The sequence below is a fragment of the Triticum dicoccoides genome, chromosome 3A, assembly GCF_002162155.2.
Source record: "Triticum dicoccoides isolate Atlit2015 ecotype Zavitan chromosome 3A, WEW_v2.0, whole genome shotgun sequence".
NCBI lineage: Eukaryota > Viridiplantae > Streptophyta > Magnoliopsida > Poales > Poaceae > Triticum > Triticum dicoccoides.
In genome coordinates, this window is record NC_041384.1 from 553,964,274 (window position 1) to 553,977,676 (window position 13,403).

The following is a 13,403-nucleotide window of genomic DNA, read 5'->3' on the forward strand; positions in this document are numbered from 1 at the left end:
TGTCAGGCATCTTTGCTTTGTGGGAAGCTAGGGGCCAATCAACCAGTTAGACCTCCCTTTGCGATCTCTGCGCCACAGAGAGTATCTCCATTATTTGGATACTCCCAATTTTCTTGGGCAACTTGCACTCTTTCACATCACTAACTACTCCTTGGCTAGTATGCTACCACACAAAGTTTCCACATTGTTGACTGAAAATGAAAAGGATATCTTGTGTTTCGAGTAAAGCAGCTGAGGTAGATTACCTGTGCATACAAAGGATATTGAACGATGTTAGTCCAGACTGTTGGAAAAAGAAGAGAACAGCGGCTAGCAACCGGAACCGGAATGCAGAAATTGATAGAACAGTAGCTGCGAGATCCAACACAGTTTCTCCAAGTGATGCTGATCTTATTCTTAGCAGAAATTTTCTGCTAAACCGGCGGTTGCTAGATACAAAAAACAGACTTCAGCAACAAATCCAGCACGTATTGTACATTGTCGATCGAGGGCAGGGGCACGAGCACAGAGGAAGAAAAAGTTGGGAGAAAATAAGTTCACCAACTGTCTACGGCTAAACCAAGAAACAGACGACTCTCGGATCACCAAATCCTGGCGTGGACGGCAACATCCTGTCCGGCGTCGCCGCCGTCGGCCTCGTCCCCGGCGATCTGGTCGAGCACGAGGACGATACCCATGGCGAAGGCCGCGTCGAAGCCGGGGCCAACCCGCAGCACGAACACGTCCCTGCCCATCACCACCCGCGCCGCCTCGTCCACCTTCCTCCGGATCTCCGCCACCACCGTCTCCTCCCCGTCCTCGCCCTTGGCCACCACGCGGCAGCAGCGCCGTCCGAAGGAGCCCTCGACGCGGAGCTCGGCGGCAGCGGCGGAGGCGGGGGAAGGGAGGAGCTCGACGACGGCGCCGCGCCCGGCGCCGCCGAGAATGGAGGACCTCCGGGCGGAGAAGAGGGACTTCTGGCCGTCGGCGCGGGCGCCCAGGAAGCCCTCCCAGCGCTGGTGCAGGGACGGGCGGCGGCGGCGCACGGTGAGGAGGGGCTCGCCGGCGGGGCCGAGCAGCGCGAGCTCGCCCGGGGAGGCGGCGCCCCCGCCGTGGCCGCGGCCGTAGGTGTCGGCGCGGAAGGCGAGGCCGCCGGTGCGGTTGTCGTAGGCCGCGAAGCCGTCGCCGGGGGAGAAGTGGGAGGTCTTGCGCACTGTGAGCAGCCGCTCCTTGAGGTCGCAGTACTCCTCGCCCACCACCGCCATTGCTGCTAGCTGCTGCATCTCCCTCTGCGCGGGCGCGAGCTGCCTGTGCTCGAAGGCCGGGGCGCGCGCTCTCGTTGCTTGCTTGCTTGCTTTGGTAAGGTTCGGGAGCTCGAGGCTCCGAGGTCCACGATATATAGAAGGAGACCACACGCTCCGCGTTGGCGTTCAGTTCAGTAGGGATGAAGTGAGAACGGTCGGTGTAGATTCGAAGGTGGTGGGGTATCAGAGTGTTGATGTCGCAACGCATTCGTCCTTTCGGAGGTGCATGCACTCGGTCCATTGGACGGGTCTTGTGAACAACTTAAAAGGTGGATACGAAGGAGTATATATGTGTATATTGCAACGGATTTGTTAATTTCGTGCTGACTGAAATTGAATTCACCGACAATCGGTTTTTTGTTGGAAAAAATCTCCTCTTCTCTCTCCCTCTCTTTTTAGAGATTCCACTATGTACTATATACAAAGCAAAATGAATGAACATATACTCTAAAATATGCCTATATACATCTGTATGTAGTTTGTAGTGGAATCTCTAAAAAGAATTACATTTAGGAACGAAGGGAGTATAACGGTGGGTGCGAGTCGGATCCCGCCATGACGCTGGGTGGGATCCCAAGCTGTTGAGCAGATGGCGGCGCCGAGGCGTGGCGAGACGTAATTTCAGCCGGAGCCAACAATGACACAGGCCTAGCATTCTTGGTGGGGTCGGGGCAATTTTAAACTTGAGATGGGCCAGGGTTCAAATTAGGGTTCGGGTCAAAGGAGTCATCGGTAAACCAAGGGTGGTTTAGTGAAACGTTTTAACAAGTGGTGGTGGCCATCAATCTGGATAGTGTGGAGCCAACGAAACGGAGGAATAAGGGTGAGGATGACTAGAAAAGTATCATGAGACTAATTTGATGTTCTACATATTGATATATTAGCATATTGCAACGGATTTGTTAATTTCGTGTTGACTAAAATCGAATTCATCGATAATCGGGTTTTTTGTTGTCGGAAACAATCTCCTCTTCTTTCACTCATCTTCTTTGATACTAGTGAGTACGAGTTGTAGCCCACCACGACATCGTTCAGGCTACAGCTTGTAATCACTGGCATCCGTTGATGACTTGAAAGCAATCTCCTCTTCTCTATCTCATCTTCCTTGATATTGGTGAGCACGAGTTGGAGCCCACCACGGCACCGGGCAGGAGATCGAGCCGCTGAGGGCATGGCGGTGTCAATGCAAGGCGGGATTTAATTCGAGCCAGTAGCAGCTGTGACACAGTGTCACATACACAAATGTTGTTGACAGAGTCAAGGCAAAATCAAAAATGAGATGAGTTAGAGGTTTAGATTAGGGTTGAAGTTGGAGGATGGTTTAAGAGGATCTTTGAGCAGGTGGGAATGGCCACCAAACTTGATGGTGTGGACCTCACAAAACGGAGGAATAAAGATAAACTGTGGGAATCGTAAGAGTCAATTTTAATATTCTAGATGTTAATGTAGTTTTTTATAACTTGATCAACTAGAAAAAGTCTAATTTAAAACAAAATATTGACTTAGAATGGAGGGAGTAGCGGCGTAGCCACTCACGGCAATTTGTATTGCTTCTTGGCATTTCTCATATGAAATGAGATAAGCCTTATAGGGTGTATTCTAGAAAGTTGTTCAACACATGGTAGTAATCAAATGACATAACTACAATAAATGTTAGATTGTATCTCACGAAGCGTTTTTCTTCCTGCCTCCCTCCCGCGAAATCCTAGGAGCTAGGGCAGCGCCGGTGGTCTAGCTCCTCGTCGGCGAGATCACGGGCCTCTCACTCCCTCTGTTCGCCACTTCGGTGACAAGAGGGGCAGGGACCTGTTTGTTTCGGACCGGTGGTGGTAGGGTGAAGTTTTTAGATTAGGTTTTAGTCCATAGTTAACGGTGGTGAGATGGTTTGTCCTCTCCATGCCTCGCCCTCGCCGTGATGGTGCTTCTTGGCATCGTTTGAAGGCGTAGGTGGATGGTTTGTCATAAGATTTGGTTTTCCGGGCCGGGTTTTTCTTCCGCAGGTTCGCCTCGCTGGCGCTGTGGTACGGAACGGATGGCGCACAAGTGGCACTCTCTGGCCAACACCCAACAAGTGGCGGTGCAAGCATTGAACCCGGACGAACGCACGAATACGACAGGAGTACGATCGAGGTGCGTTCCTAGCTAGCCGGCGCAGCCACGTCCACAGCCCTAGGCACCTAGCAAGCCAATAATCCCCATTCCCATGCCGTCGAGGTCGCGAGGCCGACGACGACTTGGCGCAACGCGCGGCGACCACGGTGGCCGGCCGGCGTATGGCGCGGACTGCGCGTGAGGATTAATTGCGCCGCCGGATTGTTTCCTCGGATCGCAGCAAACGTGTAGACAGAGTACAGCATGGGGCAATGGAGTACGCTACGTGAACGTGATGACGCGTACATCTTGGGCGCCTCGTACGTGCACATGGGTGGACGGACCTAACAGAAGCGCCGACCGATCAAGTTGACGCTGCCGGGTTCGATGCACGGCGTGCCATACATACACCGAACTCGAGAGAAAATTGGAGTCTCGGCACGGCGGCGACTGATCCTGCCGTCCTGCGTCGATGGATCGAGCACGGCGTACCGTCCTCGACCAGGGATACGCTGACGTCACTGGTTTTTCAGGTTTTGTTGTACAGCTCAGCCCTATCCGGTTTTGTCCACGGCAAGCAAGCACGCGCACCAAGCGCACGCGGTAAAGCCTGGACCAGCGCGATCCAAAGATAGGACCCTCTTGTCTGGCGAACGTTTGCTGGGAGTGAGTGACATTTGCGAACTTTTATACTGTATGACATTTTTAGTTCCATAATAGATACATGTCAATCGCCTGACTTTTAAATTTGCGGTCAGTCGGTTTTTGGTTGAACGGAGAAACAAAAGGAGAGGAGGAAGAACTCGCCGGAGGGGAGGAAGAAGCTCGCTGGGCTGGCTATCCCATCATCTATCTTAGGGTGGGGGAATGGGGGAGGCAGCACGGCGGTTGGGGAGGGGGGACAGCACGGTGATGGTGAAGGTTTGCTGGAGAGAAGAAAAGGCGAGGCCTGGGCCTAGAGGGATGGTCGGAGGCGGCAGCGACATGGTGGTGGGAGGAGGTTTCGGGAAGGACGGGGCGTCGTGGTTGCCCGGTAGCGCCATCGGTCGCGGGTGGTGGTGGCCGGCGGTTCGGCCGATGCTCCGTCAGATGGTTGGAAGAAGATGCATTGGCAGGTTGAAGACGACTTGGCAGTCGTTAGATCGGAGATCGAGGGTGGAGAACAGTTGACTGACCCAAATTAGGAATTCAGTCAACTGGCACCTAGCCAATCCCTTTTAGTTCTATAGAGGTTGACAGTTTCTTCACAACAGCATGGCAGTTTCTGAAAAGATATATTTTTAAAGAAAAAGCGAGTAGAAGCTGCCATCAATTGATCTCGCGCCGTAACTAAAACTGCCAGCAAACAATATTTTTTTTTGTTTGTGAGGAGCGAATTTGTTTTTCATCCTCTTCACTAAGACGTCAGTTACATAGCATTACTTCAATGATTTTTTTTTGACGAAATGCAGCTTGGTTGCTTTCGTCGCGATTAGGAGTAAAACGTTACAAATGGGTAACCAGAAAGAAAACAAGGAGTGGCGGAGGTTGGGGTTGGGGAATAGAATAGTGTTGTTGTTGTTGTTATTGTTGTTGTTGTTGTTGTTGTTGTTGTTGTTGTTGTTGTTTTTGTTGTTTCTAAACTAGCCCTCAACCAGGCTCCTTGGGCCTTTCAATTAGTGCTATCACCCAACGTCTCCCAGCATCGATCAATATCTTTGCTTCCTCCTGTATGTTGAAAAGAACCTGACCAATCGTAGAGGCTTGTTGGCTGAAGACACGGGCGTTTCGCTCCTTTCATAGTGACCATCAAATGAGCGCATTGATCGATCTTCAAGTTTTTTTCGCGTCCTTCGTAAGCCTCCCTGAAGTGTGTGTCATCCAGCTCGGGAGGGTATCATCTGTGGGCAGCAGCGCCATGTCGCTCGGCATCATCAACAAGTCAAGCACTCGAAGCCACAACCCTTGCGCAAATGGGCAGGTCGCCAATATATGCATCGCCATCTCTGGAGTTTGTTGGTATAGCAAACAGGTTGAGTTATGTGGCCACCCACGCTCGACAAGGTTATCAGCCGTAAGACAACGTCCTTGAATCGCCAGCCAAACAAAGAACTGGCACTTCGGCGGGGCCTCAGAGTTTCAAGCCATTTTGGCAAAGTCCTGCTTGATGGTTGCAGTAAAGAAAATTCTGTTCGCAGAGGCTGCGCTGTAAGCATCATTGGTCGTCCATCTTCATGAGATTGAGTCCCGTTGATCCGGATTGAGGTGCACTGCTTGAAGGTCGTGCCATAGGTTTGTAAACTGGAGGAGCGCAAACGTGGGCGGGCGTCCATTAACCAGACTTCAAGCGAAACTTAACAATTCTTTACACGCAGACATCATACCAGACCACCCGCTCACTTATCCGGCTGTAAAATATCGTCCGTGTCATGATCCTTTTCCCCGGGCGCGTGAGCAGGTCATCATCAGCCGTGCGCATCACGTCGTCGTCATGAAGAGGTCATGGGAAAAATATGGAAATATCGGCGCGTGGCCAAACCTTTTGGGATCATGTCCCCCCTTCGAGTTTATCCCGATTAGGCAGGTTAGATCCGGGCTGCCGTCAGCCATTATACGCACGCACACTTCGCGTCTCTCCGCCGGTACGCGCCATGCGCCACGTCGCCACGTCGCCATGGACACGAGGCATGGGCGCGCGATCCTTGGGGCCCCCGTTATCTCCCTGCTCCGGATAGTTCCACGGCGGCCGCTCGCCGGTCGCCGTGCTATGCTATGCTCCTCTCGTGCCGTGCGTGACCCGGGGAGCAGCCCTATCTAGCTGGGGCCTAGGGCTGATCTGGCGCGCTAGTAGTTTAGTGAGCAACCACACCGCGTGTTTCGACTTTTTTTGTGGACGGCCGTCGATTGCCAGGCTGCTGTTCATGGTCAATTAATTGGTCGTGGTTCTGGCACCGGGGTCAAGCTAGTGGCTCTCTAATCCATATCATTACGGTAGAGAGTGACCGGAGCTGCCGATACACTGTGCGTGCTTGTAGTAGAGCTAGCTTGTTTCCCAGCCATGACGTTTGTGTGTTGCCTTGGCGTGTACTTAAAACAAGCACGCGCATGGCGTGTAAGGCGGCAGCAACTTGGCTGACATGGCGGCCGAATGGTTGGCCTGATCCTCTATGCAGTCTGCTGACGTCATGCTTGGCCGATCTTATAGACTAGCCAAAATGGAGAGTAACATATACTAGTAACATACACATATCTCTAGACTATGTTACTATCTTTATAGTGAGTAGTAACATTAGTATGGTAACACGCAAAGCCTTATTTATTAGGTTATAGACTCGTATTGCATTAGGACATGTGATGTTACAGTAACTAACTAAGTTACTCAAACTATCTCTCCCCTCATTAACTCATTGCTACATAAGCAAATTTGCTTAGTTGGATTCGATGTTACTGCTAAAATTACTCTCACTGTGACTAGTCTTAGGCGTCGAGACATTACCCAAAATTAACCTTCAACCCTGAGCCTGAAAGCGAAATTAAGGGTTTGACCCTGAACCGCCGAGAGCCAAGAAATGCTGTGGGCTGCGAGGAGCGAGCCTAACATTAATGGTATCCCAGAAGGCCAGAACCCAGATGGGAATGAGCATACATCTAGGTTGACAGCGTCTCATCTACAATAATACTGTCTTGAGATATTCTCAGACGACCGACCGTTTCTTTTTTTTTCTCTGCGGGAAAGACATCCGCCAGTTTCGTTGTTTCTGCATCACAGATGTTTACTAGCGTGGTATACACGAAGGACTAAAGCTCCATTCAGGCAAAAAAAAAAACAGAGGACTAAAGCACCATTCAGGCAACAAAATAGGCGCATGATTGTACTACGGCGATGATAGCTTTTCTGGAAGCCACGGCATCACTATTCGAGGCAAATTTGGCAATTTTGACCTGTGGATGAAATCATTTCACAAAATGAATTTCCTTTAAAAAAAATTCACTCAGCTGACCTTTTTGAGTAACGCCCGACACGGAGGCGCCACACTACACTGTGCAACGCCTGACTGACAGGCGTTACACGCCTGGCCAGCCTCGCACCATGAACTGCGTAAAAATTACTAAGTAAATGTGCAGCGGCTAAGAGCTAGGCGCCACACTATATTGTGCACGTCGCCTCAAGCCAGCGCAAGGAACTTCGCCTCCATCTCCATGCATCGCATGCAGCAGCTGGGTATCACGTCTTTTCAGATAGGCCGGAACGGATACACGCGCAGCAGCCCTCTCTTTACTCCCTGTACGTTGCAACAGCTGCATCAAGGATTGGATGGATGGAATAGCAGTGCATGCAGCTGCACCTGCTGCGGCAAGCAGCTTTCTTGTCTCGTTGGAGTACTACTAGTAGTGCTAGCAGTTTTGTAGCCCTGTGTTTGCTGCGCGCCTGCAAGCAGCGGCAACTGTATAGTGCAACGCCTAGGGTCTAAGGCGCTACACTGTATAGTGTGGCGTAGCTCTTAGGCGTTGCACATTGACTTAGTAATTTTTCGGCAGTCCGAGATGCTACGTTGGTCAGGCGTGTAGCGCCTGTCAGTCAGGCGTTACACAGTGTAGTGTGACGTCTTCGTATCGGGCGCCACTCAAAAAGGTCAGCTGAGTGAATTTCTTTTAAAGAGAGTTTATTTTGTGAAATGATTTCATCCACAGGTCAAAATTGTCAAATTTGCCACTATTCGATGAGACTACCCACACAATGCCGGAGAAAGCAAGAAAAATGTTTATCTGAAATGCACGCATCTTTGCACAAAAGGATGCATGATTGCCATGCACAAGTATGACCCACGGTCGTGGAATAATTGAGAACCTGCCAACCACCTCAGGATGTGATACGGCGGCGGATCAGAGGCTAGCGACATGCAATGAACACCCATCCAATTAAGCCCTCCAGTGGCACTATCACGCATCCTCCAAAGCCCGAAGTGGTACAGTCAAAACTAAAGACAAGGCAATATATATTAATTAGTTGATGGCACTATCTTGTACCCAAGCCAACTTTATACTACTAGCACTACTCTCAATCCTCTGGGTTCTCCCAACAGGCAACAACTTCCGCAGTCGCCTTACGGGTGATCTTGAGCGAGGCATACTTGTCATCTGAAAAGCATAAAACTGTACATCAACACTATGAGGTACCCCAGCTCATACTAGTGATTGTATTTCAAACTGATAACTCGTTGTAGTAGCATTACAACAGACAATGCTTGCACTAATTTTCTCATGAACAGCCATAATATTACCTTAACAGCCCAATAACGTAACAGAACACACTGATTTATAGTGACAGCAATATTCGTTCCCATGAACTTCAATGCAAGAAAGATGCGGCAGACGAGATATTGCAAGATGCAATGCACATAGGAAAACGGTAACACACCTTACTCGGGCTTTGGCTCATTGATGACTGCACCCACACTCTTAAACCAGCGTATCAGGTTGCGGTGGTCCTTCACATAGAGCCACGCTTGTAGAAACGGGAAGAGCTTCTCATTTATGCCACGGGCCTCAATGTAAAAATGGAATGCATCACGCACCTTCTCATCCAACTCTCTGTCAACCCAAACGCAAATTTCGATAAATTATAAATAAAACCTAGCAAGTTAACACTCATGGCATCTGTTACTTTGTTAGTATTATCATGTACAAACAAGGCTAGCACCAGTACAAACCGAATTACTCTATCAGCGGGCAATTAAAAATTAAACATCACATGCTTCTGCATACCAGGGAAAACAAGCAACCACAATCCAAGCAGCTATGCAAAGTTGCAAACAATAGCAGCACACAGGACAACTCATCGATTATTACAGAAGGGTTAGGATCAGTGCTTATAAGAAATTCAATTTGGATATCCATCTGCATTGATATCCGCTCTCAAGAGGGCCTATTCAAACAAAGGTGACTGGGTCACTGGAGAACAATGTAAATGATCTTTAATATTAGAATAAATATCAAGAAACCATAACTATTGGGACATAGAGGTTTCAAAAAGCCACAACTTATGGAATTTATTTCACTTAACCATAACTCTTGGGGCACATGGTTACAACCCAAATCATATGTTTAGCTAGGTCAACAGCAATTCCGACCTACAGGGTCCACTGGCCAGATCTGAGTGACAAAAAGGCTGGGTTTGGAAGAGCTCATAGACCAGCCAAATAAGCCAGAAGCTATCCCTGATCAAAAGCTTAAAAACAGCTTAATCTCACAGGCCATTCGTTTTCCCGTTAGTGGCAGGAAGCCTCGAATGTGAGGCTTCCTGAGCTACTCAGCGCCCTCACCCACCATCCTCATGGCAATGCCCCTAAACTTCATGAAAATTACATCAAATATGCTTCCGGAGTGAATGCTGCTTTGCCACATGCTGGCTGGTACATATATATTTGAGATTAGGGCTTTGGTCTGAGACATAGCAATGGGCTTTCATCCAGGAGTCTGAGGTCAGGGAGGCTTTAAAAAAGATGAAAGGAGGCAAGGCGATGGGCTCTGATTGTATCCCCATTGAGGTGTGGAGAGGCTTCAGAGACATAGTGATAGTATGGCTAACTAAACTTTTCAACCTCGTTTCTCAGGCAAACAAGATGCTAGAAGAATGGCTGGAGTATATTAGTACCAATCTTCAAAAACAAGGGGATGTTCAAAGTTGTACTAATTAAAGTGGAATTAAGCTGACGAGCCATACAATGAAGCTATGAGAGAGAGTCATTGAGCACCGCTTAAGAATAATGACAAGCGTGGCCAAAAATCAGTTTGGTTTCATGCATTGGAGGTCGACCATGGAAGCCAGTTTCTTGGTACGCCAACTTATGGAGGGATACATGGAGCAAAAGAAGGACCTGTGTATGGTGTTCATTGACTTGGAGAAGGCCTTTTATAAGATACCGCACAATGTCATGTGGTGGGCCTTGGAGAAACACAGACTCCCAACAAAGTACATTATCCTCATCAAGGACATGTACGATAATGTTGTGACAAGTGCTCGAACAAGTGATGGCGACACTGATGACTTCCTGATTAAAATTGGATTGCACAAAGGGTTAGCTTTGAGCCATTATCTTTTTGCTTTGGTGATGGATGAGGTCACAAGGGACATACAAGGAGATATCCCATGGTGTATGCACTTTGCGGATGATGCCGTGCTAGTCGATGATAGTTGGATGGGGTTAATAGAAAGTTAGAGCTATGGAGACAAACTTGTTGTCTGTTTTAGGCTTAGTAGAACTAAAATCGAGTACATGAGGTGTGGTTTCAGTACTACTAGGCACAAGCAGGGGGAGGTTAGCCTTGATGGGCAGGTGGTACCTCGGAAGAACACCTTTCGAAATTCGGGGTCAATGCTGCAGAAGGATGGTGATATTGACGAAGATGTGAGCCATCAAATCAAAGCCGAACAGATGAAGTGGCGCCAAGCTTCTGGCTTTTTCTGTGACAAGAGAAGAGAGTGCCACAAAAGCTAAAAGGCAGGTTCTATAGGATGGCGATTCGACCCGCAATGTTGTATGGTGCTGAGTGTTGGCCGACTAAAAGGCGACATGTTCAACAGTTTACGTGTAGTGGAGATGCGCATGCTGAGATGGATGTGTGGACACACAAAGAAGGATCTGGTCCGGAATAATGATATACGTGACACAGCTGGGGTAGCACCGATTGAAGAGAAGCTTGTCGAAAATCATCTGAGATGGTTTGGGCATATTCAGCGCAGACCTCCAGAAGCTCCATTGCATAGCAGACGGCTAAAACATGTTGATAGTGTCAAGGGAGGTTGGGGTAGACCAAACTTGACATGGGAGGAGTCCGTAAAGAGAGATCCGAAGGACTGGAATATCACCAAAGAACTAGTCATGGACAGGGGTAAGCTAGCTATCCATGTACCATAACCATCAGTTGGTTGTGAGATTTTATGGGTTTCAGCTCTAGCCCACCCCAACTTGTTTGGGACTAAAGCCTTTGTTATTGTTGTTGTTGTATTAGGGCTTTGGTCTGAAATTTGATGAATTAACAGTTCAACCGCAGTCTTACATTGCCTTGATGGGTGCGGGGTGATATATTGGTGGACAACGATCCAACCAGGCTGGGTTCAACCCATTCCAGGTGAGTGTGTGACGAGGCAGTATCATCTTGGTCATTTTGCCACATCAGATATGAATCAGTGTGCCTGCAGGTCAGAGTCACTGTCAACTGAGCTGTGACGCAAGATTTGGGGTGGGCTCCTATAACCGACCACCCCAATAGTTGTGGTTAAGTAATTTCTCCCCTAAAAGTTCAGTTTTCTATAACTTTGTCCCAACATATGCGGTTCCTTGATATTTATACTACATATTTCAATTCGAACTTCTCCAGCATTGTGCATATTGGAACCAAGTAGGCACATGCATTCTACACCCCTATTTCCTTCAAGACACGATAGCAGTAATTTAACCAAGTATACCATCATGCAACATTAAGATCATCCTATGTCTGCAGGCAGCCAGCCATTGTTGCAGGGCCACAGGCCTAAGATTCTTTATCGAAGTATCACCATCTCTAAGATAGCAAATCACCATTTGTTCACAACATGTAAAATTCTAAAGATAGTGACTACAGAGTACTAACTACAAAAGGACTTGGCAATGAAAGATTCCCATACGAGTACCAAGTTCTGAGCACATTGGTATACCTAAAACTCTTCCTTTGACACAAAATATCCATGTTTTCAGTTCTCATGACGCATTGCCAACAGCTACTTCATACAAAACAACAGGCAATATGCAGCTGAAATATCTCCTCACACCACTTGCAGGATGTTCTTACTTCTTGGTGCCCTTATTAAAGTTTCAATTTGAATTGCCTGCCATCATTTATGATCGATTGATTATGAATGAAACCACCATCTTTGAGCCTATGTCTTACATTGATTAGTTAACAAATAGGTCGTGTCATAGCTAACAAATAGAAAATCTGTTTTACTCAATTCTATCAGACAGAATCAATCTAAAGGATGTTGTCAACAAAGCCTCTACACATATAACACCAGATCACCAGCTCCCCGAATCGGTCAACCTAATAACCTATTAACCAGTTTTATATTGCGCAACAAATTAGATTCCTCCTAAAACTGAAGCACTGACTTTACCGTACAAGCTCATGTGTTAACAAAATTACAAACAATCAAATTCGCACGCATTGAGAAGAAATAACTCACTGGAAGATGCGGCCCTGGTACTCGCCACCGCCCTTCGCCGCCGCGGCCACCGCCACCGCACCAGACGCGGCCGTCTTCGACCGAAGGCAGACGGAATGGATCCCGACGGCGTCGGGGTACAATCCACAGAGGAACTGCAGCGACTTGCTGCTCTCCGGCCTGGAGATGTCGACGTGGAGGAAGAGCTGGCTGATTGACCCGCTCACCCCACCTGCGCCGTCGGAGCCGTCGGAGTCAGAGTCGGCGCCGGGGGGCATGATGTTGGAGAGCCTGGCGACGGAGATGGAGATCTCCTCACCGGCCTCGCCGTAGCTGCGGCGGAGCACGGGGCCCGAAGTCTGGTCCAGGGCGCCCTTGACGATGGTGTAGGGCTTGGGCGGGCTGATCTTGGGCGGGGGCGTCATTTTGGAGACCTCGAGGTAGTGCTCCTTGAGGGAGCGGAGGAGGATGGAGTTCACGGCCGAGGAGGACGCGACTGCGGTGGCCGCGGCGGAGGAGCGTGGCCGTGGTGAGTTGGAGAGGGCGCGGCGAAGGAGCGCCGTGGCGGCGGAGGGGGCGGCGCGGCGGAGCATCCTGGCGAGGCGGAGAGAAGGGTTTAGGGGTTACTGCGGATGGGGAATTATGCGGTTTGTTTGTCTGTTTATTTTCGTCCAGAGGAAATTACGGCTGCTAATGACATGTGGGCCGAATGGTACAGTTTGCTGTCTTTCTCATTAACCGTGTTTTCTCCTTCGAGTTAGAATCGTAATGGTTTATCAGGACATGTTTGGCTAGATAGCTGATTTTCATACCTAGACTGAAAATATAGAAGAATCAGAAGATCAAAA

General features: G+C 49.0%; 2 protein-coding genes across 2 annotated transcripts; both read right to left on the minus strand.

The window, feature by feature from the left end:
* Positions 1-313: 313 nt before the first annotated feature.
* LOC119269148 (protein LURP-one-related 5-like) lies at positions 314-1,356 on the minus strand. Its single transcript, XM_037550916.1, has one exon. It carries the CDS (start codon positions 1,260-1,262, stop codon positions 582-584), a length of 681 nt encoding a protein of 226 aa, XP_037406813.1. The 5' UTR covers positions 1,263-1,356; the 3' UTR covers positions 314-581.
* A 6,889-nt stretch (positions 1,357-8,245) lies between these two features.
* On the minus strand, positions 8,246-13,196 carry LOC119269150. The gene is made up of 3 exons (XM_037550917.1): positions 12,577-13,196; positions 8,773-8,945; positions 8,246-8,492 (listed from the first exon to the last, which is right to left on the minus strand). Exons 1-2 carry the CDS (start codon positions 13,146-13,148, stop codon positions 8,774-8,776), a joined length of 744 nt encoding a protein of 247 aa, XP_037406814.1. The 5' UTR covers positions 13,149-13,196; the 3' UTR covers positions 8,246-8,492; position 8,773.
* Between the last annotated feature and the right edge of the window lie 207 nt (positions 13,197-13,403).

What these genes read in the sequence shown, in the direction of transcription:
- LOC119269150 (XM_037550917.1), bottom strand. Translation starts at nt 13,148, where the DNA reads ATGCTCCGCCGCGCCGCCCCCTCCGCCGCCACGGCGCTCCTTCGCCGC. An exon ending in TACCAGGGCCGCATCTTCCA is followed by an intron (nt 8,946 to 12,576) that starts GTGAGTTATTTC and finishes TTGGGTTGACAG; the next exon opens with AGAGTTGGATGAGAAGGTGC.
- LOC119269148 (XM_037550916.1), bottom strand. Translation starts at nt 1,262, where the DNA reads ATGCAGCAGCTAGCAGCAATGGCGGTGGTGGGCGAGGAGTACTGCGAC.